The following is a 16,941-nucleotide window of genomic DNA, read 5'->3' on the forward strand; positions in this document are numbered from 1 at the left end:
CTGTATTATGCTGTATGCCAAAGCAAGAGGTGTACCAAAAATCCCAAGATAAATAATGAATTAAATATAGGCAGATGAATTTAGGTACTAATAACAGCTCTCATTGTTCCTTCATCTTGAGCAGCAGCTATCAACAGGCAATATTTGCTGCCACAGCTTTCCAGACTAAAAAGCTACAGTTTAAGGTACTGTTACCGTACCTAACTTATGCTTTCCAACAGATAATTGGTGGTAAAAAATCACCTCAAACATCAAATGCATACTCCTATAAAGAACTGTTACCATATCCAATGACAAGTACTTCAGCAAAAGAACAATCAGTCTTGAAAATGGTCCCATGTTTGTCAGTCCATTGGTGGTTTGGGTTTTTTTAAACAGCTTGAGAATTTATTAATCTTTTCTGCTTTTGAAAATCAGGATCAATGCCAAGATAATGAATGCAGCCCAAACATATGTTAACTCCTACCTCAGGGGATGCACTCTGTGACGGTTCATTAGCTTCACTATCACTGGAACTGCTTTCACTTTCAGAGTCAGATCCTGAACTGCTTTCAGATCCACTGTGGCTGCTAGAGTCATCCCTTGAATTATCTGCTCCTTCACTGTTATGCTGTGAAGGTTCTGAATTACTGGGGAAAAAAAAGAAAAAAAAAAGAAAGAAAGGAAAAAATAAGCAAACACGAGCCAAGGCACAAATATATCTTAGGTGTCCTCTCATTAGAAAAAATAAAATTTAATAACTTCATTAACTTTTACTAGCAAATTCAATGTAACTGAACACAGCTCACCCTGGAAACAAACAATGGTCTTTGTCTTTAACCCCTTCCCACAGTGCTTAGCATAATTTGCAGGGTGTACACTGTTTAATCACTGATTAAACGCTAATCACCTTTTGCTTTAACACAAAAGACAAAGATATATCTTAGAAATGAGATCAAGTCAAGAGTGCTGACTGGGCAGAACATCACCACTCTACTTCCTATGTTGCCATCCACCAGGAATGCCTACCTTCCAGGTGTGCTCCTTGGCACTGTCTTATCACAGTCCTGCAATTAAAAAAAAAAAGAGCATGAAGCTTTCAGATGTTACTTTAGGTCTGTATATACAATTAAGTTGCAAAGAATTATTTAGCTTGAGTAGCATCTCAATTCAGTATTTGCAAGCAGTTTAAATTTGTGCACACTTTCCTTATACAGAAAGAACACCAGAGTTATTTTATCTGAGTTCTCACAAGTCTGTTAGCTCAGAATCTTATATATTCTGACTACAGTTCTAAGATTTCCTATTTCCACTAACAGAAACTCATTAATGCTCACTAATACCACCTTTCCACCTTTTTTAATCAGATGATTCAGTATTTTACAATGCTAACGCTCAGATGCCTAGAGGACTAGGAGATAACCAACTAAAAGTACTAACTCCAAGTTTTCCACATGAAGAAAATCAAGTACTAGAACTGGGAACGTGAAGAAAAGAAACAAAAGAGGAGTGTGGATTACTGCTGGGTAGCACAGAATCTACAGGTATTTTTAATTTAGCATGCTCAATGCCATTTCTGGCAGAAGCTGCATAAAGTTAATATGGACAAAGACAAAATAAGAGACTTTTCAATATAAATAATGGTGCTGCTATACTCCCAGTTACAGATCCAGCATCCCTTATCATCCCAAACACAGTCCAAGCTAATGTGCAGAAATGTTCATCCATATACTCCTTAGCAATAGTGGCAGAATATCTTTAAATTGTTAGTCATTACATATGTTTTAAAGGATACTATTTCCATTTTATATTCAGAGAAAGCCCATTTGAAATCAATAAATCAAGGTTTTCTAGATTAAAGTGTACTGTTTCCACAAAACATAATTTTCCTTAAGTTTACATCTAGGTATACCTGAGGTTTGTCTAAAAATATTTCATTTGATTTGCTTCTTAACCATAAATCTCCTCTTAAGCTGCTCACTTTGCTGTTGGAATTTCGAACTGCTGAAGTACTGAACTGTGAATTCATTGGCTATATTTTTCTGAAACTCATTTAATGAACATACCTGCTCTCCATCGCTGTCTTCACTACTGCTAAGTTTTAAGTCATCTTTCAACATACTAAGCAAAAGGGAGAAAGTGAGACAAGTTTTTCCACATACTTTAATTACTTTGAAAGCATTCTTCTATATTTCAACACGCTATTGTTTATACTACAAAGCAAGCTAAGTGGGTGAAATCCACAAGATACTAACATCTAGTGTTTAAGAACGATGAGCTAAGTCATTCTCTAGAGAAGAATAAAGATACTAATGCTTTGACTCCTTCATCCATTCTGTTAAATTTAGAAAGGAATTTGACACAATTTACTACTGCAGGAGGAGCTAATTTGTGTATGTTCAACTTTTTATATACTATGGCCAAGAACACCTTTTAAAATAGCATCAAGAAAGCTAACACTAGGGGCGCTTCCTGTCTCGTGGCAACAGTGCAACCATTAAGTCATAATTATTTTATTATTATTCAAAGCCATAATTATTTATGGTAGTCATACATACACAAACTGTTTCACAATACTGAAAATATGTGAACACATTGAAAACATATGGCAAGGTCCAGGGCCTTTGTGCTTATTGAAAAAACACTTTTGATTACAAAAATAAAACATCTTACTCTGTCTGGTTCGATTCACATCTGGAGAAAGAAAACAAGAAAAGATTAAAAGTCTAATATTTCTGAGTTCCACAGCACAGCTGTTCTACTGATGATCTGACAAGAAACACCAGCCTCTAGGACCTAGTTCCTGAAATACTTTTCAGTGCTATCCTTTTACAAAAGTTGTTTTCTTGTTTTTTTTTTTTTTTAATCGGATCACAATCACTTTTAAAAAATTATTTTAAACTGTACTATCACAGTAAACATCATCTCAGCTCAATACATGTCCGATGCTTCCTTTCATTCCCACATGTTCTCACATTCTCCTGCCTTGAAATAACACAGTTCCTCCAGGCTGTACTGCTCTAACAAAAGCAGAGTCAAATGGTGAACTTCTACCACTTAAATGCTACGTGTTTGGGAATCTGACTGTAAGTCTAAAATAACTGACGGGAGGTTCTTCTTGTTCTATTCCCCTCCCATAGGTCATGCGCTTTTTAATATATAAGTTACACAGACAAGCAGAACTAGACTTCATTTTGTGATTGCATAGCAACAAATGTTTTTTGTTGTAAACAAAAGCAAAAAGTTTTCAGAATTTACAATCACTTTCATTAAATATATGATCATCTAGTAATCCTTTATTTTCACTGATACATTTGCCTGTCCCGTCTATCTGTGCCACCATTACAAGCTGCTTCCAGCTGGCAGCTCTGCAATGCACGTTTGATAAGTCCTGTCCCATGCTGTACATTTTTATCTGCCAATATCTTTCTAGTTCACAAGCCAATTCTGAGGTCCAAACCCTTGCACACCTATCCTGACAACAAAAAAACAAGGGAGCACAAAGGCAGCAGAGGGTGTTTGTTACTCATTCTGATGTCCCATAAAATGATCCCTTTTTTTTGCCAATCAAGGAAGAAGTATACCAAAGTGTTTACAAGAACTGACACATTCTAGTGAAAGACACAGCTATTTTTGTTTGAGCAACACTCAACAGCCACTTACGATTTGGATTGATGACCATTGGATGTTTTTGATGAAGGATTATATCGTTCTAGAAGAAAAAATAAAGGCACAGTTGAAAACTCAGCCAGTAAAAGAAGGAATTCCAAAGTTGCCACAAGTATATAGTCTTAGAGAAACCAAGGATGACTGAGTAGGCAGGAGAAAGTAATAACTGACATCAAGTACAATCTCCCACAGCCTGAAGAAGTGAGTGGATGAGACACAATACAAACTACAGCACATAACTTAATTAAGATAATCAAGACAACTATTTAAATCATTGCTGTCCAAACGAATACGATTTGTTACTAATGGTGTGAAAAACTGTTTTGTTTCCATTGAGATTAATCTACCACCTTCTACATGCAGGATACAGGATATACATCAACCTGTCAAACTCTGACTTGTTTCACATCCCTACTTTGCTTTTTTAGTGGATGAGCAATCTTTAGATCCAGAAATTAAAACTCCGAAACCAATTCTTACAGTAGAAACACATACTGACACAATCTGCTATTCAGTTGAGGGGGATGGGGGCTGTTCCTTCCCCTTAATTCTGGCAAATTGATAAGCACAACTCAACAGAAATAAGAACTGAGACTGTTGAAAGTTTCCCAGAAAATTCAAACAAGAGTTAAAATCTGGTTCTGTGCTTTGCCTCTCCCTTTACACACCTAAAGACCAGTTGATCATATAACCAAGTCTATGGCTTAGCATTATTATATATTATTAGCATTTCCTTATTTCCCTGCTGTACCAGGTACTTAGATTAAGGTGCTTGTCAATATCTAAGAATAAATCATTCTTCTTTTATTATTCAACCTGTTTAATCACTTCAAGAGGGAACAGAAAGAATTTTGGAAAGTAATAGCAGAATTCTAATTTCACTTTATCTGGTATATTACTTGTGCTAAATTACTGATTTCAGTAATGTTCAAAACAACAGTACCGTTAAAGAAAAACTGCTTTTGTGTAACATCTGACAATGCATTCCAGGACAAGAAGTTCAAGGATATTGCTAAGCATACTAGTGTATGAGCTCCTGACTAGTTCTCTCTCTTAATTTTAAAACAAAGTGAAAACAAACAGTGAAACAGCAATGTGCTTTTTCTACTGAAATATAAACATATTCACTATTTTGGTTTCCAGTATGTTCCAAAGCAGATATCAGGGTTTTTTAAAGGGTGTTTTGCTTTAGTACTCAGCTATTCTCATTTAATCAATCAAAGAGGCAGTTTTTAAGAATGAGAAAATCACGCAATTTTTTTAGAGCTTAAAGCTTAACTAAGTACAGCTATCTTAACTTAGACACCATCCTATGAACAGTCTGGAAAATCTCATTCTCTAAAAAAATCATGACAGTAAGAATACTGAATCATAACAAAAACATTAAGCATATTACAGGAAGTTTAATATACTTACTCTGTTCTCCAGTGCCAAAACTGGACTGTTGAGACTCCTAAGATAATAAAAGATCATAAACATTTTTTTCCATGGGAATTTCAGCACATCAAAAGCCATGATACAAGCATGATAGTCTTTTCATTTACAAGATGGCACCTAACCTCTAAAAATGGAAAAAAAAAACCCCAAAACCAGCTAACAGCAAAACAGAAAAAGTGATTCTTTATCTGGACTCCACTTCTCTCACCAGCCATGACAATACAGCTTCACACTCCTCTTCCACAGCCCAGCTCTCTCACTTGCTTGATTTTAAGGGAAAAATGCTATATGACAGCTGAAACCCAAAAATCCCTTTGTAACTTCCATAAATCCCATCTTCATGTATATTTGGCATGGTAAGGAACTGTTCAGTACACTTTTCTGAACATTTTTTATATATGGAAAAGCTTAGCAGGTAGTTTTATTGTATTTTCATTCAAATTCTTTTCTTTGCATTTTTCTTTTTCAGAGACAAACAGCATCGTGGTGGACAAGCAACAAGTACAGTAACAACCTATCAACAAAAACTAAATAAATCTCTGCCACAAAGGAGCCTAAGAGACAATGAAACTTAAAATATGAATGTGTCTACACATTCTGCCAAAAGCCCCCTTTTCTCACAGAGGCTTCATGTGAGTCCCTGGTAAATTCAGCCAGGCACAGCTGGCCAACACACCGTTCCTCCTCCCCAGAGGATGTCCAATCCATGTAATCAGACAAATCACATGTACAAAAGCCAATGAACAATGGTGTAACTTTCTTAGATATATAATGAAGCTGTTACCTATAAATACATCTAGATATTAAGGATGAAGTCTTGCAATTTTAGGACTTGTATGATCTTCAGTATCCCCATTCTAGAAAACCCAATTCATAGTCACAGCAGATTACAGGGGTTTTTTTAAATGCTAAAATACTGTTTTAATAAAAAAATATGCAGACATTATCAAGTTAGTAGTGAAAGTAGTAGGTGAAAACCTACTTCTAGTCTAGACTGCCATTTTAAAATAGGACCTTTCTGACCTCATTTTAAAATGAGGACAAAGGCTGGCCCCATAAATAAAAACTGAAAATATACAACCCAATTCAAAGTTACTTCTACACATTTTACTTAAAGGCTCTGGCAACAACAAATCAGAATTACAATTCAACAATGAACTCCTTTTTTTTGGCATACCTGTGAACGAGGCTTCCCAAAGAGTTTCACAAAGCCAATGATGTGCGGCAGTTACATACTCAGTTTACAAAATTCAATTTTTTAATCACACAAAAGCTTTACACAAGAAAGCACACTTAAATATTCCTAATTTACCTTATTTTTTAATTTTCAAAGTGAAAGCAGTTGCAATAACGCATTGAACCAAGTATTTTGTTGATATGGAACTTAATAGGGAGCTTTCCTTTTAAGGTGTTTCAAATGCCTCTAAATCTTTACTAGTTGAAAGAAAGCAAAGGCAAACAAAAATAATATGTGTTTAAAGTGAAGATGAAGTTAAAGTTGAAGGGAAGGTTTATGACTTCCACAGAAAGCAACAGCTACACTACCCTTAAAGTAAAACTCCATTTGTATCTTTTACATTGGTACCATAGGTGCAACTGTGATTCTCTGATTTCTGTTTCCCACTGTCAGCTTAGACAAGCTGACAAACTCTAAGTCAAAAACAAAGTGAAGATCACCTAGTAATCAAACACCACATCTACAGAGCAATGGTGCTGAGGAGGAGGAACTGGCACCTGTTCTTAGCAATGCACGTATCACATATTCTGCAGAAAAAACCTGCTGAATTTCTAACTTGAGTCAACTTCCTATTTCTAAGGCATAGTGCAGTCTTTCAGCTAAATGCACTTTAACGAGGTTTTATGTTTAAATGTGTAACTTTTTCCAACTCTCTTGCCATCTACCTTGCCTTTGAATACATATTTCTTTAAGAAACTCAGATATTTAAAAAAAAAAAAAAGTCAAAAGCTGTGCTTTTAACTCCAAAGTTATTTACAGCAGTTTCTTCTGAAGGTCTAACTTTAGAAAGAAGAAATTACCTTACGGGAGGAAGTCCTGTTAACCAAAGCATAATAGGCTGCTGAGGTTAGACACTGAAGACACTTAAGTAGGAAACAAAGTAACAGCTTATACTTGAACACAAAAAAAAAAAAAACAGTGCAGAGAAAGACACTCGCCAGCTGGACAGAATGGCAGTTGGGTACTTGAGGTCACTGCACAGGGACACAGGCAGCAAAACTGGCAATCCTTTGATGCTGCTTTGAAACTTCCCCTCTCTATCAAGCAGCTGGGTCTTTGAATCTATTTTACAAACATGCCAGTATTTTTTGAGTTTTTGACTGTGAGACTATGGCTTAAAAAAAGTTAGATAGGATAAAATTATAGAGCATTAGGTCATTACATAACATTTTCTATCAAAACTCAGAAATCTACATTATTTTCATAGCATCCCTTAAACTTTCCCAGACCTATTTGCACGATGTTGTATCTATAATAATCAGACAGGTCCCAGTCAGGAGTTTGTGTCCCTTCAAGCCACTCACTATCTACACATAGGGAAAACTCATCCCATTCTAATCTTAATTGTCTGGTCCACCAAAGGGAGTTTAATTTAATGTTCAGAAGCAAAACATACCAAGCTTCTGCACACAAGAAAAATGCTGTGCAACACTGTAGCACAGTAGTTGTAAATAAACTGAGCACAGTATTAAAGAGAACTAGCTTTCCTTGAACAATACTGCTTGATTAAAGTAAACCACTGCTTTGATTTGTTTTCTGAATTCTGCTTTGGGTCCAGACTGCACAAGCCTATGGCTCGCTAACTCACTGGAATTCTGCAAAGATCCTGCTGCCAAGAATGACAGAGGGGAGAAGGCAGAGGAAATTATAGGCTTTGGATGCAGAGAGAGAATTTGACAAAGTTCCACGGCTAAGATGTGCAGCCACAAAATAAAAAAGCTGGCAACAAGTCAAAAGACTCAGAGCAGCCATAAATGGAATTTTTTGAAAACTGGGTGAAGAAATACAACCCAGGTTGATAGGTTGAAAAATGCACAACCTACCTTTTTTTGTTCAAACATCACAAAGACCACAATCATAGTTTCCCTCTGTGTCACAACAATACATAAACTTCAGCACACCTTTTTTCTTCTCCAACCGAGTCAAATGCCAGAGAAACGCAGAAACAAGAGTTCTATCAACCTCAATCAACTGTGCGCACAAGTGTGTGAAAACATCTCCCCAAAGGTTCAGGAACAAGTATTCAAAGCAGCAGATTAAGCACCACAGTTGATGAGGAAAGGTGTGGGATTTCTTTCTTTACAATAAAAAGTAATAATTATTTCCAAGTTCAGTTTTATGTAACATAGCAAATAAACCCCAACTAAAAGTAATATATGCAACACTATTATTGATCTAATGTTAAGAAAACAGACTACAAGATTTATTCCTAGATATGCCCTAAAAAGTAAAGCTGAGACCTGTATAAGCATGTTCTGCATTTTCAGCTCACTGGAGAGAAGCAAGACACTGTGAGACAGGAACATGCAACACAGAGGACAAGACAATAGGATTGCCTGTAGCTCTGGGATATGGAGACAGTATGAGAACCTGAGCTGTTTAACTTCACACTAGTCTGCAAGAGTTTTGTGGATGTGCACTTACAACAATGGACCTGGAACCTTTGGCCAAAAGGAGGTGATGTCAAAGTACTCACATAAGACAATGGGTTTAGATAGAGGACATAGAGACCTCAGTGAGAAAACCTTCTTAAATTATTTCACTGATCTGTTCTATTTTGTGAGCAATTTGAATCAAACAGGAAACTGATAGCAGCAAGTGGTGCTCTAGGACAGCAGTCTGGTAAGAAAAAGTGTAGTCTCCATTATTATGAAGGTAACTTTTAAAAGATAAACAGCATAATTCCTTCACTCTGAAGTTATGACAAATTAGGGGCGGAGTACACCAATCCATTTCAGAGATATGTTGAGGCTGGAGAAAAACTATATTCAGTGAAATCTTTTACTGGTGATCAGCAGATACAGGAAACAAAACATAAATTCTTGAATGAGTCAGCTATTGCAAGCTGAACTTTACTTGCTCAAGTTGCTACCCACAGTTAGCTACCCTGCCTATCTCCACCCTGCCTACCCCATCAGCTTCCAAGATACTGCAGATTGCAGAGCTGCATTTCAAGGCAAACAATCATCAGTGCCAGTTTGCCTTCAAATCCTACAGCTGAGGCTGATTTTAAAACTGTTTTCTTTGTTTTGTAATTGAAAATGTAAGATCTAATAGAATTATTAAAGGACTTCAAAATTATGAGGAAAATTCTGTTTATGCAGAAAAGTACATTTAAACTTCTTAGTATTACCAGCTGACCTCCATTACTTTGATAGGTGGAGGTAAACACACTTGCTTGGTTATACACCAAATGGTGCAAAGTATTTCCCTAACAGGAAAAAAGGCTCAATGGTGTTTCCAAGCTTCAGAAGCACCCTGAGGAACATCTGAGTTTATGGGGAAAAAAAAAAAAAAATTACAGACATGTCTGTAGACTGCTCTGTGTGTGTGTAAATCAGAGGGAAAAACAATGACATTTTTTACAAGGCTACTGCTGACAAGTGTTGTGAAGCAAGATAAAGAGATACAAAGCGCCAAAACAAACCCAGTACTATACAGAACTGAAATTTCAGAGTTCCAAAATCCTGGTCTTTACTAGGAGTTACACTTTCAACAGCATTCAGTATTTGACTACAGCACTGACCTTTGTTGGAAAAGGAAATTTTGATGGTTCAGTTTTACATGGTGTATGAATAGCAGTCAGTGGAGGAGGCCAAGAATGGGTCATCTCCTATAGCCAGAACAAAAAAAGGAAAGCTATTAGCAAAATTGAAGCAAAGATTTCAAGTTATAATCTTGATTCAAAATGGTAACCTCTTAATTTTAAATTAATTGTCCACACTTCACTAAGATTTATATTCAAATCTTAATTTCCCAAATGTGATTTTGCACATAAACATAAATCTTAAATCGTCACACCCATGAGAACACATAGTTAAGACCTAACAACGAGCAGAAAGGCATAAATCAACAAAACTAGTTGGTTTGAACATTAACTGCAGGGGAAGTCAGTCTGATCATTTCAGGCTGTGAAGAGCACTTGTAGGATACAGGAGTAGATAGGCCAATCTTAAGAAAAGGAAGCCTGTAAAGTTTGAGGAAAAAAGGGAAACTCAGATGCCTAAAGGTGGAAAGCAAGTGCCTTATATTTCTCAGAGAATCTCCAAGGCCCATGAAGTACTGATGGGCAGAGCAAATGGTGAGCCATGGAAATGCTCAAGGGGAACCTGATGATTCTTTTAAGATGGTAGACACATGACCAGAGGATCCCATGCAGGGTAAAAATACTTGAGAAAATAACCTACGCAGAAGAACAGGGAAAGTTCTGCCATGACGTAGCACAAAAATGACTATAATCTAAAAAAACCCCAAAATACCCAAAACAAAAAACAAACAAAACCAAACCAACCCAGCCCCCCCAAAATGTAAGGGCTGTATTTTGGTGGAAGAAACAGGTAATTCTGGTTAGGTTAACAGGGAGGTGGCCAAGCAGAACAGGATATCTAGCAGATTATGTGCACACTCAGTAACATCCAGTGCCTAGCTCACATGCAGCTCTGCTTCCAGTTTTCTCCCACTCTACCTGTCCTAGAGAAGTAATTGAAGAGCCCTCATGTAACAACTTGCAGCCAAGCCAATTTCAAAGGCACTAATCAAGTGCAGAGTACTTTCCACCTCCTTAGTAATGTTTATATTTTCAACAAATAAATTATGAACAAAAGCACAGGGAACTTACTTTCAGAATTTCATCCACACAGCTCACATCACCAGATGCTGATGCCTACAAATCAAAATGTAAGATTAATGTCTCCTAAAGCCAATTTTCCTTATAAGATCCCAGAGGGCAGAAACAGTTAAAAACAAACTTAAATCCTTATGATTCATGGGGCAATGATATAGATACAAACAGACTCTAATAATTCTTTTCGGCAACATTAATTTTAATATCAGATAGATCCATATTTTTATGGTATGAGTCACATCCAGTTATGAAAGACAAATACATGAGATCTATAAAACTGCAACAATAATCTCTTACTTTTTGCTTGACAGTTGAAGTGATCATAGGTAGCTAGTGATATTAAAAACTTCTAGACAGAGAGGAAAGAGAATTGTAGCTTTCCATCATTTCCTGGAAGAAGTCAGTGGATAATATCTGAATTCAAATGCATGACCATGGACGCACAGCAATGACAAACTACATTATGAAGTAAACCATACATTACAGTATGAATCTGGAAACGGCAATAATTACGAAACTATGAATCTTCTTCATCCCCGACTGCTACAAGCAGGAAGGATGAAAAGTTACTATATGATTCACTGTATCAGCAGTAGCTTGTCAGGTCTTCACAAATAAGAAAATAATTTATTTTCCAATTTCCTTACCTGCGCCCTGGGTCTTATTTTGCTATTTGTTGAAAACCCGGGAACAAAAGCTTTTCTCTAGCTAACACCATTCAAGCAGTTAATACTAAAATGCTGCTGCATCTCCTGTTTAAGAAAGGCTCCTTGTAGGTGAGCTGTAGTCAAGAATCTGTGCCTTAATAATTCAAGAATTACCAAACTACTAAAAGTTGTTAATCCAATAGGTATTTTGTAACCAGCATAACCGATAAAAGCTCTGAAACCTGTTTAATTTGGTATGTTTTAGGGTTAGCTTATTTTTCCCAGGTGAAGTTACAATAATCAAACCTAGTAATTGCTACATGCTTCAAAAGAAAATCTGATATATGCAGATAGTATCACTAGTCTAAGACAATGTGGCTCCCAGTAATAACAGTATATGTAGCTACCTTGTCAAAGTATTTGTGTATATCCTACTATTTCACTAACTTCTGACTTCAGAAATGCTCTACAAAAATTAGCCTCTCTGGGTTAAGGCTGCCCTTCTGAATATCACACAGCCCTTATTTAATTTAAAAAAATAAAAAATAAAAAAATCACAGTATCCACATGGAAGAAGCAGAAGGAAAAAATAATCAGTTTTGCACATTCCCATTTAAAATACAGGTCTTCACTGAATAAGCTTATGATTCTTTATGTAACAAAACATTCACAGAGTTTACTAAAAACTAAATTTTAGTTATATGGATTAGGATTTTGAAGAAGCTGGAAAATCCCAGCCCAAAGTGACTTAGATTTAAGAAGCCAGGAAACAGACATCAACTTACATCTAGTGGCTGAGAAGGTATTTTCAGCTTGGTTAGATGTGCTTTGCTGTTAGGCTTCAGCTCATTCACGTTGCTGCTGTGAGTCTGACTGCTGTAGTGTTCGGAGGATAACTTTGGTTCCATGGATTCCTGCCCATCCATCGGCCTCACATATGCGGTGGGTTTCTGTAACATTGAACTGGACTTGGACATTAGTGAAGGTGGAAAAGACTGATTAGAGTGTTGTCCACTTGAAAATGAGGGTACACGGGAGGGAGAGTCCCAGTTGGCATCAGGATCCCGGGGAGATTTTGAACGTGGATGTTCTTTGCTGTGGTGATCATTTCCATGAGATCTTGAATGGCTGGAGCTCAGTGAAGAAACAGCAGATGGTTTTCCAGGGCTGGAAGAACGGGGTTTGGAGTGTTCAGATCCATGCTGGCTTTTTTTGCGGCTACTGCTGCTACTGTAAGAGTCACGGTCATGCCTCTGGCCACTACCGCTAGTGTTATTGCCACTGCCACGCTGACTGCTGTGTCCACTCTGTAAACCCGAGGACCGTTTCTGAGATTGCGAGGAAGTGCTAGGTGCTGGTCCTACAGGAGTCCATTTGCTGCTCTGATGTGAGCTAGTATTATGTCTCTGGTCACCAAAGAAACTTTGGTTTGATTTTTCATCTGGTGTTGATGGTACAGTTGGCTTAGGAATTCCAACAAGCTTTTGTAGCGATCTATCTCCTATAAGATCCTTCATTTCATCATAATTACCAAGCATGCTCTGAATGCGACTAGACAATTTGTCTTCTTTGCTGGTCTGTGAAAATAAGTTTTAAAAACGCTTTACAAATCTCAGCTTCATTTTCAGCTAATTCACTTGACAACTACTGCAGTTAATCTAAATTTCAGGGCTAATATCATGGCTAGCATCCACATATTTTTTGCCATTGTTTCCAGCTCCCAATTTTAGTTCTTAAAGCAGTCATTTAACTCCTTAAAGCATAAGGAAGAGATGTATTTCAGCAGCAGCAACAGTTGAAACAGTACTAATTAGTGCATCAAACAACGCATTGGTGAGCTGGATGCAAGTTTAACAATTGTAGATGCTTGTCACGGTAAAAACTCACCTTAAAGACTAATTCTTTAATACAGGATATATTACTCCTAAAAAGTTTTAATTAACAGTGAAATAAAATCAGCTTAAATTCATCACTGTATGTAATTTTTTGTTGTTGACCACAAGATTATATATAAGAAAGTGTTCATTCTTACTGTTGTGGTTCAACCCAAATGAGCAATTAACCATCACACAGCTGCTCACTCGCCACCACCCCCCTCAATGGCATGAGAGAGAGAATCAAAGAAAAAGTAGAACTTGTGGGTTGAGATAAAGGCAGTTTAGTAGGATAGAAAAGGAAGGAGTAATAACTACAATGATAACGATAATAATAATGTGGATAATAATGATGATTATCATAATAATAATGATGATAATAATGCAAAACAAGTGATGTACCATTCAATTGTTTACCACCCACTGACCAGTGCCCAGCCAACCCCCAAGCTGCAGTGTCCTCCAGCCAATTCCCTCCAGTTTATATACTGGGCATGTGGACTGGAATACCCCTTTGGCTGGTTGGGGTCAGCTATCCCAGCTGTGTCCGCTCCCAGCTTCTTGTGTACTCCCAGCCTTCACTGGCAGGGCAGTGTGAGCAGCTGAAAAGTCCTTGATTTAGTATAAACATTTCTCGGCAACAAGTAAAAGAGCAGTATGTTATCAACATTACTCTTATCCTAAATCCAAAATACAGCACTGTATCAGCTAGTAGAAAGAAAATTAACTTTATTCCAGCTGAAATCAGGACACTTATATAACCAGTTTGTTTTCAAATCAGGTATACTGTACCATTTCCCATGCATCCCAACAAGCTTTAGTTAACTTCATACTTGTGGGATTTGGTTATCATGCACAATGATGTAATGGGAGAACAATAATAGTAATAATAAAAAATATCAACTTTCTTCTTGCAGGTGGTCAGTTTTGACTCACAATGCTTTTATTTCTTGCAAACCAGCTGAAATTGTAGTAAAGGCATAGGTTTGCTTTCAAAGTGAGTTTTGAGCTACAGAATGAAATTCGTACATAGTACTTCTTTAGCTCTCCTAGAATTCGGATATTTTTCCAGTTCTGCTCAGCAAATCAAATCCAGAAGGAAAACCTATCACAAATTTAAAGCTGTACAAGAGCATGAACAGAGTCCATTCCTTCAAAAGAAACTAAAAGATCGGATACAAAAAATGGTGCTCTAGTTACAAGCTGATAATTCTATATCAGGCATTTTGGCATTTAACATTAACCTTAAAATTAATTCATTAAATTAACATTCTCTCTCTGAATTTATTCAGGTCTGGATTACACTGACTAAAGATCAGGAAGTTTAGCAACAGGCTTAAAGCACCCAAAAAAACCCCCCAATTTGGCATGGCACAATAGACAGTTTAATTGTTTTGAGTCACTACAGCAAAAACAGAAGGAAGCAAAAAAAAAAAACTATGCTTTTATAATCCCTTTTCTCACTCCCTGCAAAACAGCTCCTCCTTCATAAGCATTATTATAAATGTGCCAGTAGAGCTGGTTGGTAAGTATTCATCCTTATTTTCAAGTACTGCTTAAACATTAGGTTGACCTAGGAGCTGTAGATCTAAAAAGAATGCAGATAAAAATAAATTTAAAATACAAATTTGCATACGACTTCTATAAAAAACTACATTTGTAAGAACTGCATAAACTCACAACTTTGTATGGTTCAGCAAAGAGAGGAGAGTTAGGTGGAAAGGCTTCTTCACCCTGTTGAATTTCTTGATTTCGCCTTTCCCTTTCTTTCATACGCAGCACATTCCGGTCTTCACGGTTCATGTTGCTATGAATAAAAAATAATTTCTGATCACAGAAGGAAATGAGGAGGGATGCAAGCATACACAGTTAGCCCCCATACCTGTTTTGCTTACAGAATGTTCTCAGTTAAGAACCCCCTGCTGACAATAACTCCTCAAAACTGAAATGATGTTTGTCCAGTTTAAGATGCCTCACACTTTGAAGAGCTGTAGCCCACACTCTACAGCTAGCTTCTAAAGAGAAAGTTTATGCAGTAATAATAAATTAAATCCACAAAGTCCTCAGGCACAGAACTATTTCAAACTCATTCACCTGCTTGAATCGTTTAGGTATTTCAACCCACGCTGTACATCTTTCATTCATTTCTAGAACACTTTTTCTCCTCCACATCTCCCAAAATGTTTTGCAGTTTTACTCTCTTATCCCCCCACCCATTCAGTGCTTCACTTCTCCTGTAGATTTGGCATCTGTTCTCCCATGTATGCTAGTATCATGCTTTGATGTTGTTTCCAGGTCTCTCTTCCTTCCTCACTCTCAAAAGCCATTTCTACTCAAAGCAGTAATTTCAGTGAAGTTCTGGAAATACTGCACCTTTTGCCTGTGACTGATCACTTGACCCACTTAACCAAACTCACCGTCATTTGGTACAGGCTCCAAAGGAGGCAAAGGTCTGAGTCATAAACAGGCCAACAACTCCTCTAGGAAACCCATAAAGAGAAAGTTGTGGGTACAAGGAGTCTCATGAATACCTTTCCCATTGTATGCAATCTGACCACAGGCCAACCCCTTTATCCCATAAATGACAACCTAAGCGAGCCTTCTTTGAGCTCTCCCTGCTCAACAGCATGGCTGCACAGTGATTTCCCCTTGAGCTGGGACACCTCTCATGGTTGCTCCTTGAGGCAACAGTATCTTTTACCAATGAGAGATGAGCCCAGTTTGAGCTGTCCCTGGATGGCAACTGGAATGTGTGCCATGCAACTCCCTGATTGAGCAGGGATGCCTCTTAATGTTAAGAGACTTCAGTCTTTTAGCTTAAAGAACTATGTTTCAAATAGAAGGAATCATTTTGCGTTGTGTGATTTAGTATGCTGTTTGCTTAGCTGTACTTGCTTAGCATGAGTAGCCAGATTTGCTGACGCCTTAGGCCACAAGCTGTAAACTTTCACCGAGTTTTAGTGAATGTGTACCTACTTCAGCTAAACACTGCCTTCAGAGCCAGCACAAATCAGGAGATAAGGACCAGCAGCAACAGCAGCAGTTGGACAAAATAACAGCCTGTCTGAAGACAGAGAAAGGATCCAAAGAGAAACAAGGAGACCCTAGACCCAGATATTACTACAGGACCCAACCATCATGTGAGAGGCAGGCAAATAACCCATAAGAGTATAATTGTCAAGGGATTTCTTGGTTTGGGTTTGTGCCTTCCTGGAAGCATCTGGCTTGAGCTGATCTTCCTGCTCTACAATTAAATTATTTATTTTTCTATACTTTGATGCCTGTGAGACATCAAAGGTTCAGAGAACCTAGAGATCGAACTTCAGAGTGAACTATCACCAAATAGAGAGGCAGAAGGACCTTTTATCATGTCAGATACTCGGTAAGTGAATTTAGAATAAGCATGCTGAAACTGAAATCTTACTTAAGTTGTATAAAGAATTGAGTGTACAAATATAATTTTTTAGCTGTAAA

The 16,941-nt window shown here is 37.3% G+C and overlaps 1 protein-coding gene across 2 annotated transcripts in view; it reads right to left on the reverse strand.

Annotated features, from left to right (window-relative positions):
- Positions 1 to 16,941, reverse strand: part of AFF4 (ALF transcription elongation factor 4) — a 54,160-nt gene that overhangs the window by 19,223 nt on the left and 17,996 nt on the right. The window contains exons 2-11 of one of the 2 annotated variants that reach the window (XM_062003079.1): positions 15,148 to 15,274; positions 12,379 to 13,170; positions 10,941 to 10,985; positions 9,849 to 9,935; positions 5,065 to 5,101; positions 3,643 to 3,691; positions 2,653 to 2,673; positions 2,046 to 2,100; positions 1,009 to 1,046; positions 467 to 629 (exon numbers count right to left, since the gene is read on the reverse strand). In XM_062003079.1, the coding sequence (XP_061859063.1) occupies positions 467 to 629; positions 1,009 to 1,046; positions 2,046 to 2,100; positions 2,653 to 2,673; positions 3,643 to 3,691; positions 5,065 to 5,101; positions 9,849 to 9,935; positions 10,941 to 10,985; positions 12,379 to 13,170; positions 15,148 to 15,270 (1,410 nt within the window). In that variant the 5' untranslated portion in view covers positions 15,271 to 15,274. Of the gene's footprint in view, positions 1 to 466; positions 630 to 1,008; positions 1,047 to 2,045; positions 2,101 to 2,652; positions 2,674 to 3,642; positions 3,692 to 5,064; positions 5,102 to 9,848; positions 9,936 to 10,940; positions 10,986 to 12,378; positions 13,171 to 13,869; positions 13,992 to 15,147; positions 15,275 to 16,941 lie in introns of those variants that run through there. The other variant, XM_062003081.1, reaches the window with a different exon arrangement.

This window comes from Colius striatus, chromosome 9 (assembly GCF_028858725.1).
Source record: "Colius striatus isolate bColStr4 chromosome 9, bColStr4.1.hap1, whole genome shotgun sequence".
NCBI classification, from domain to species: domain Eukaryota; kingdom Metazoa; phylum Chordata; class Aves; order Coliiformes; family Coliidae; genus Colius; species Colius striatus.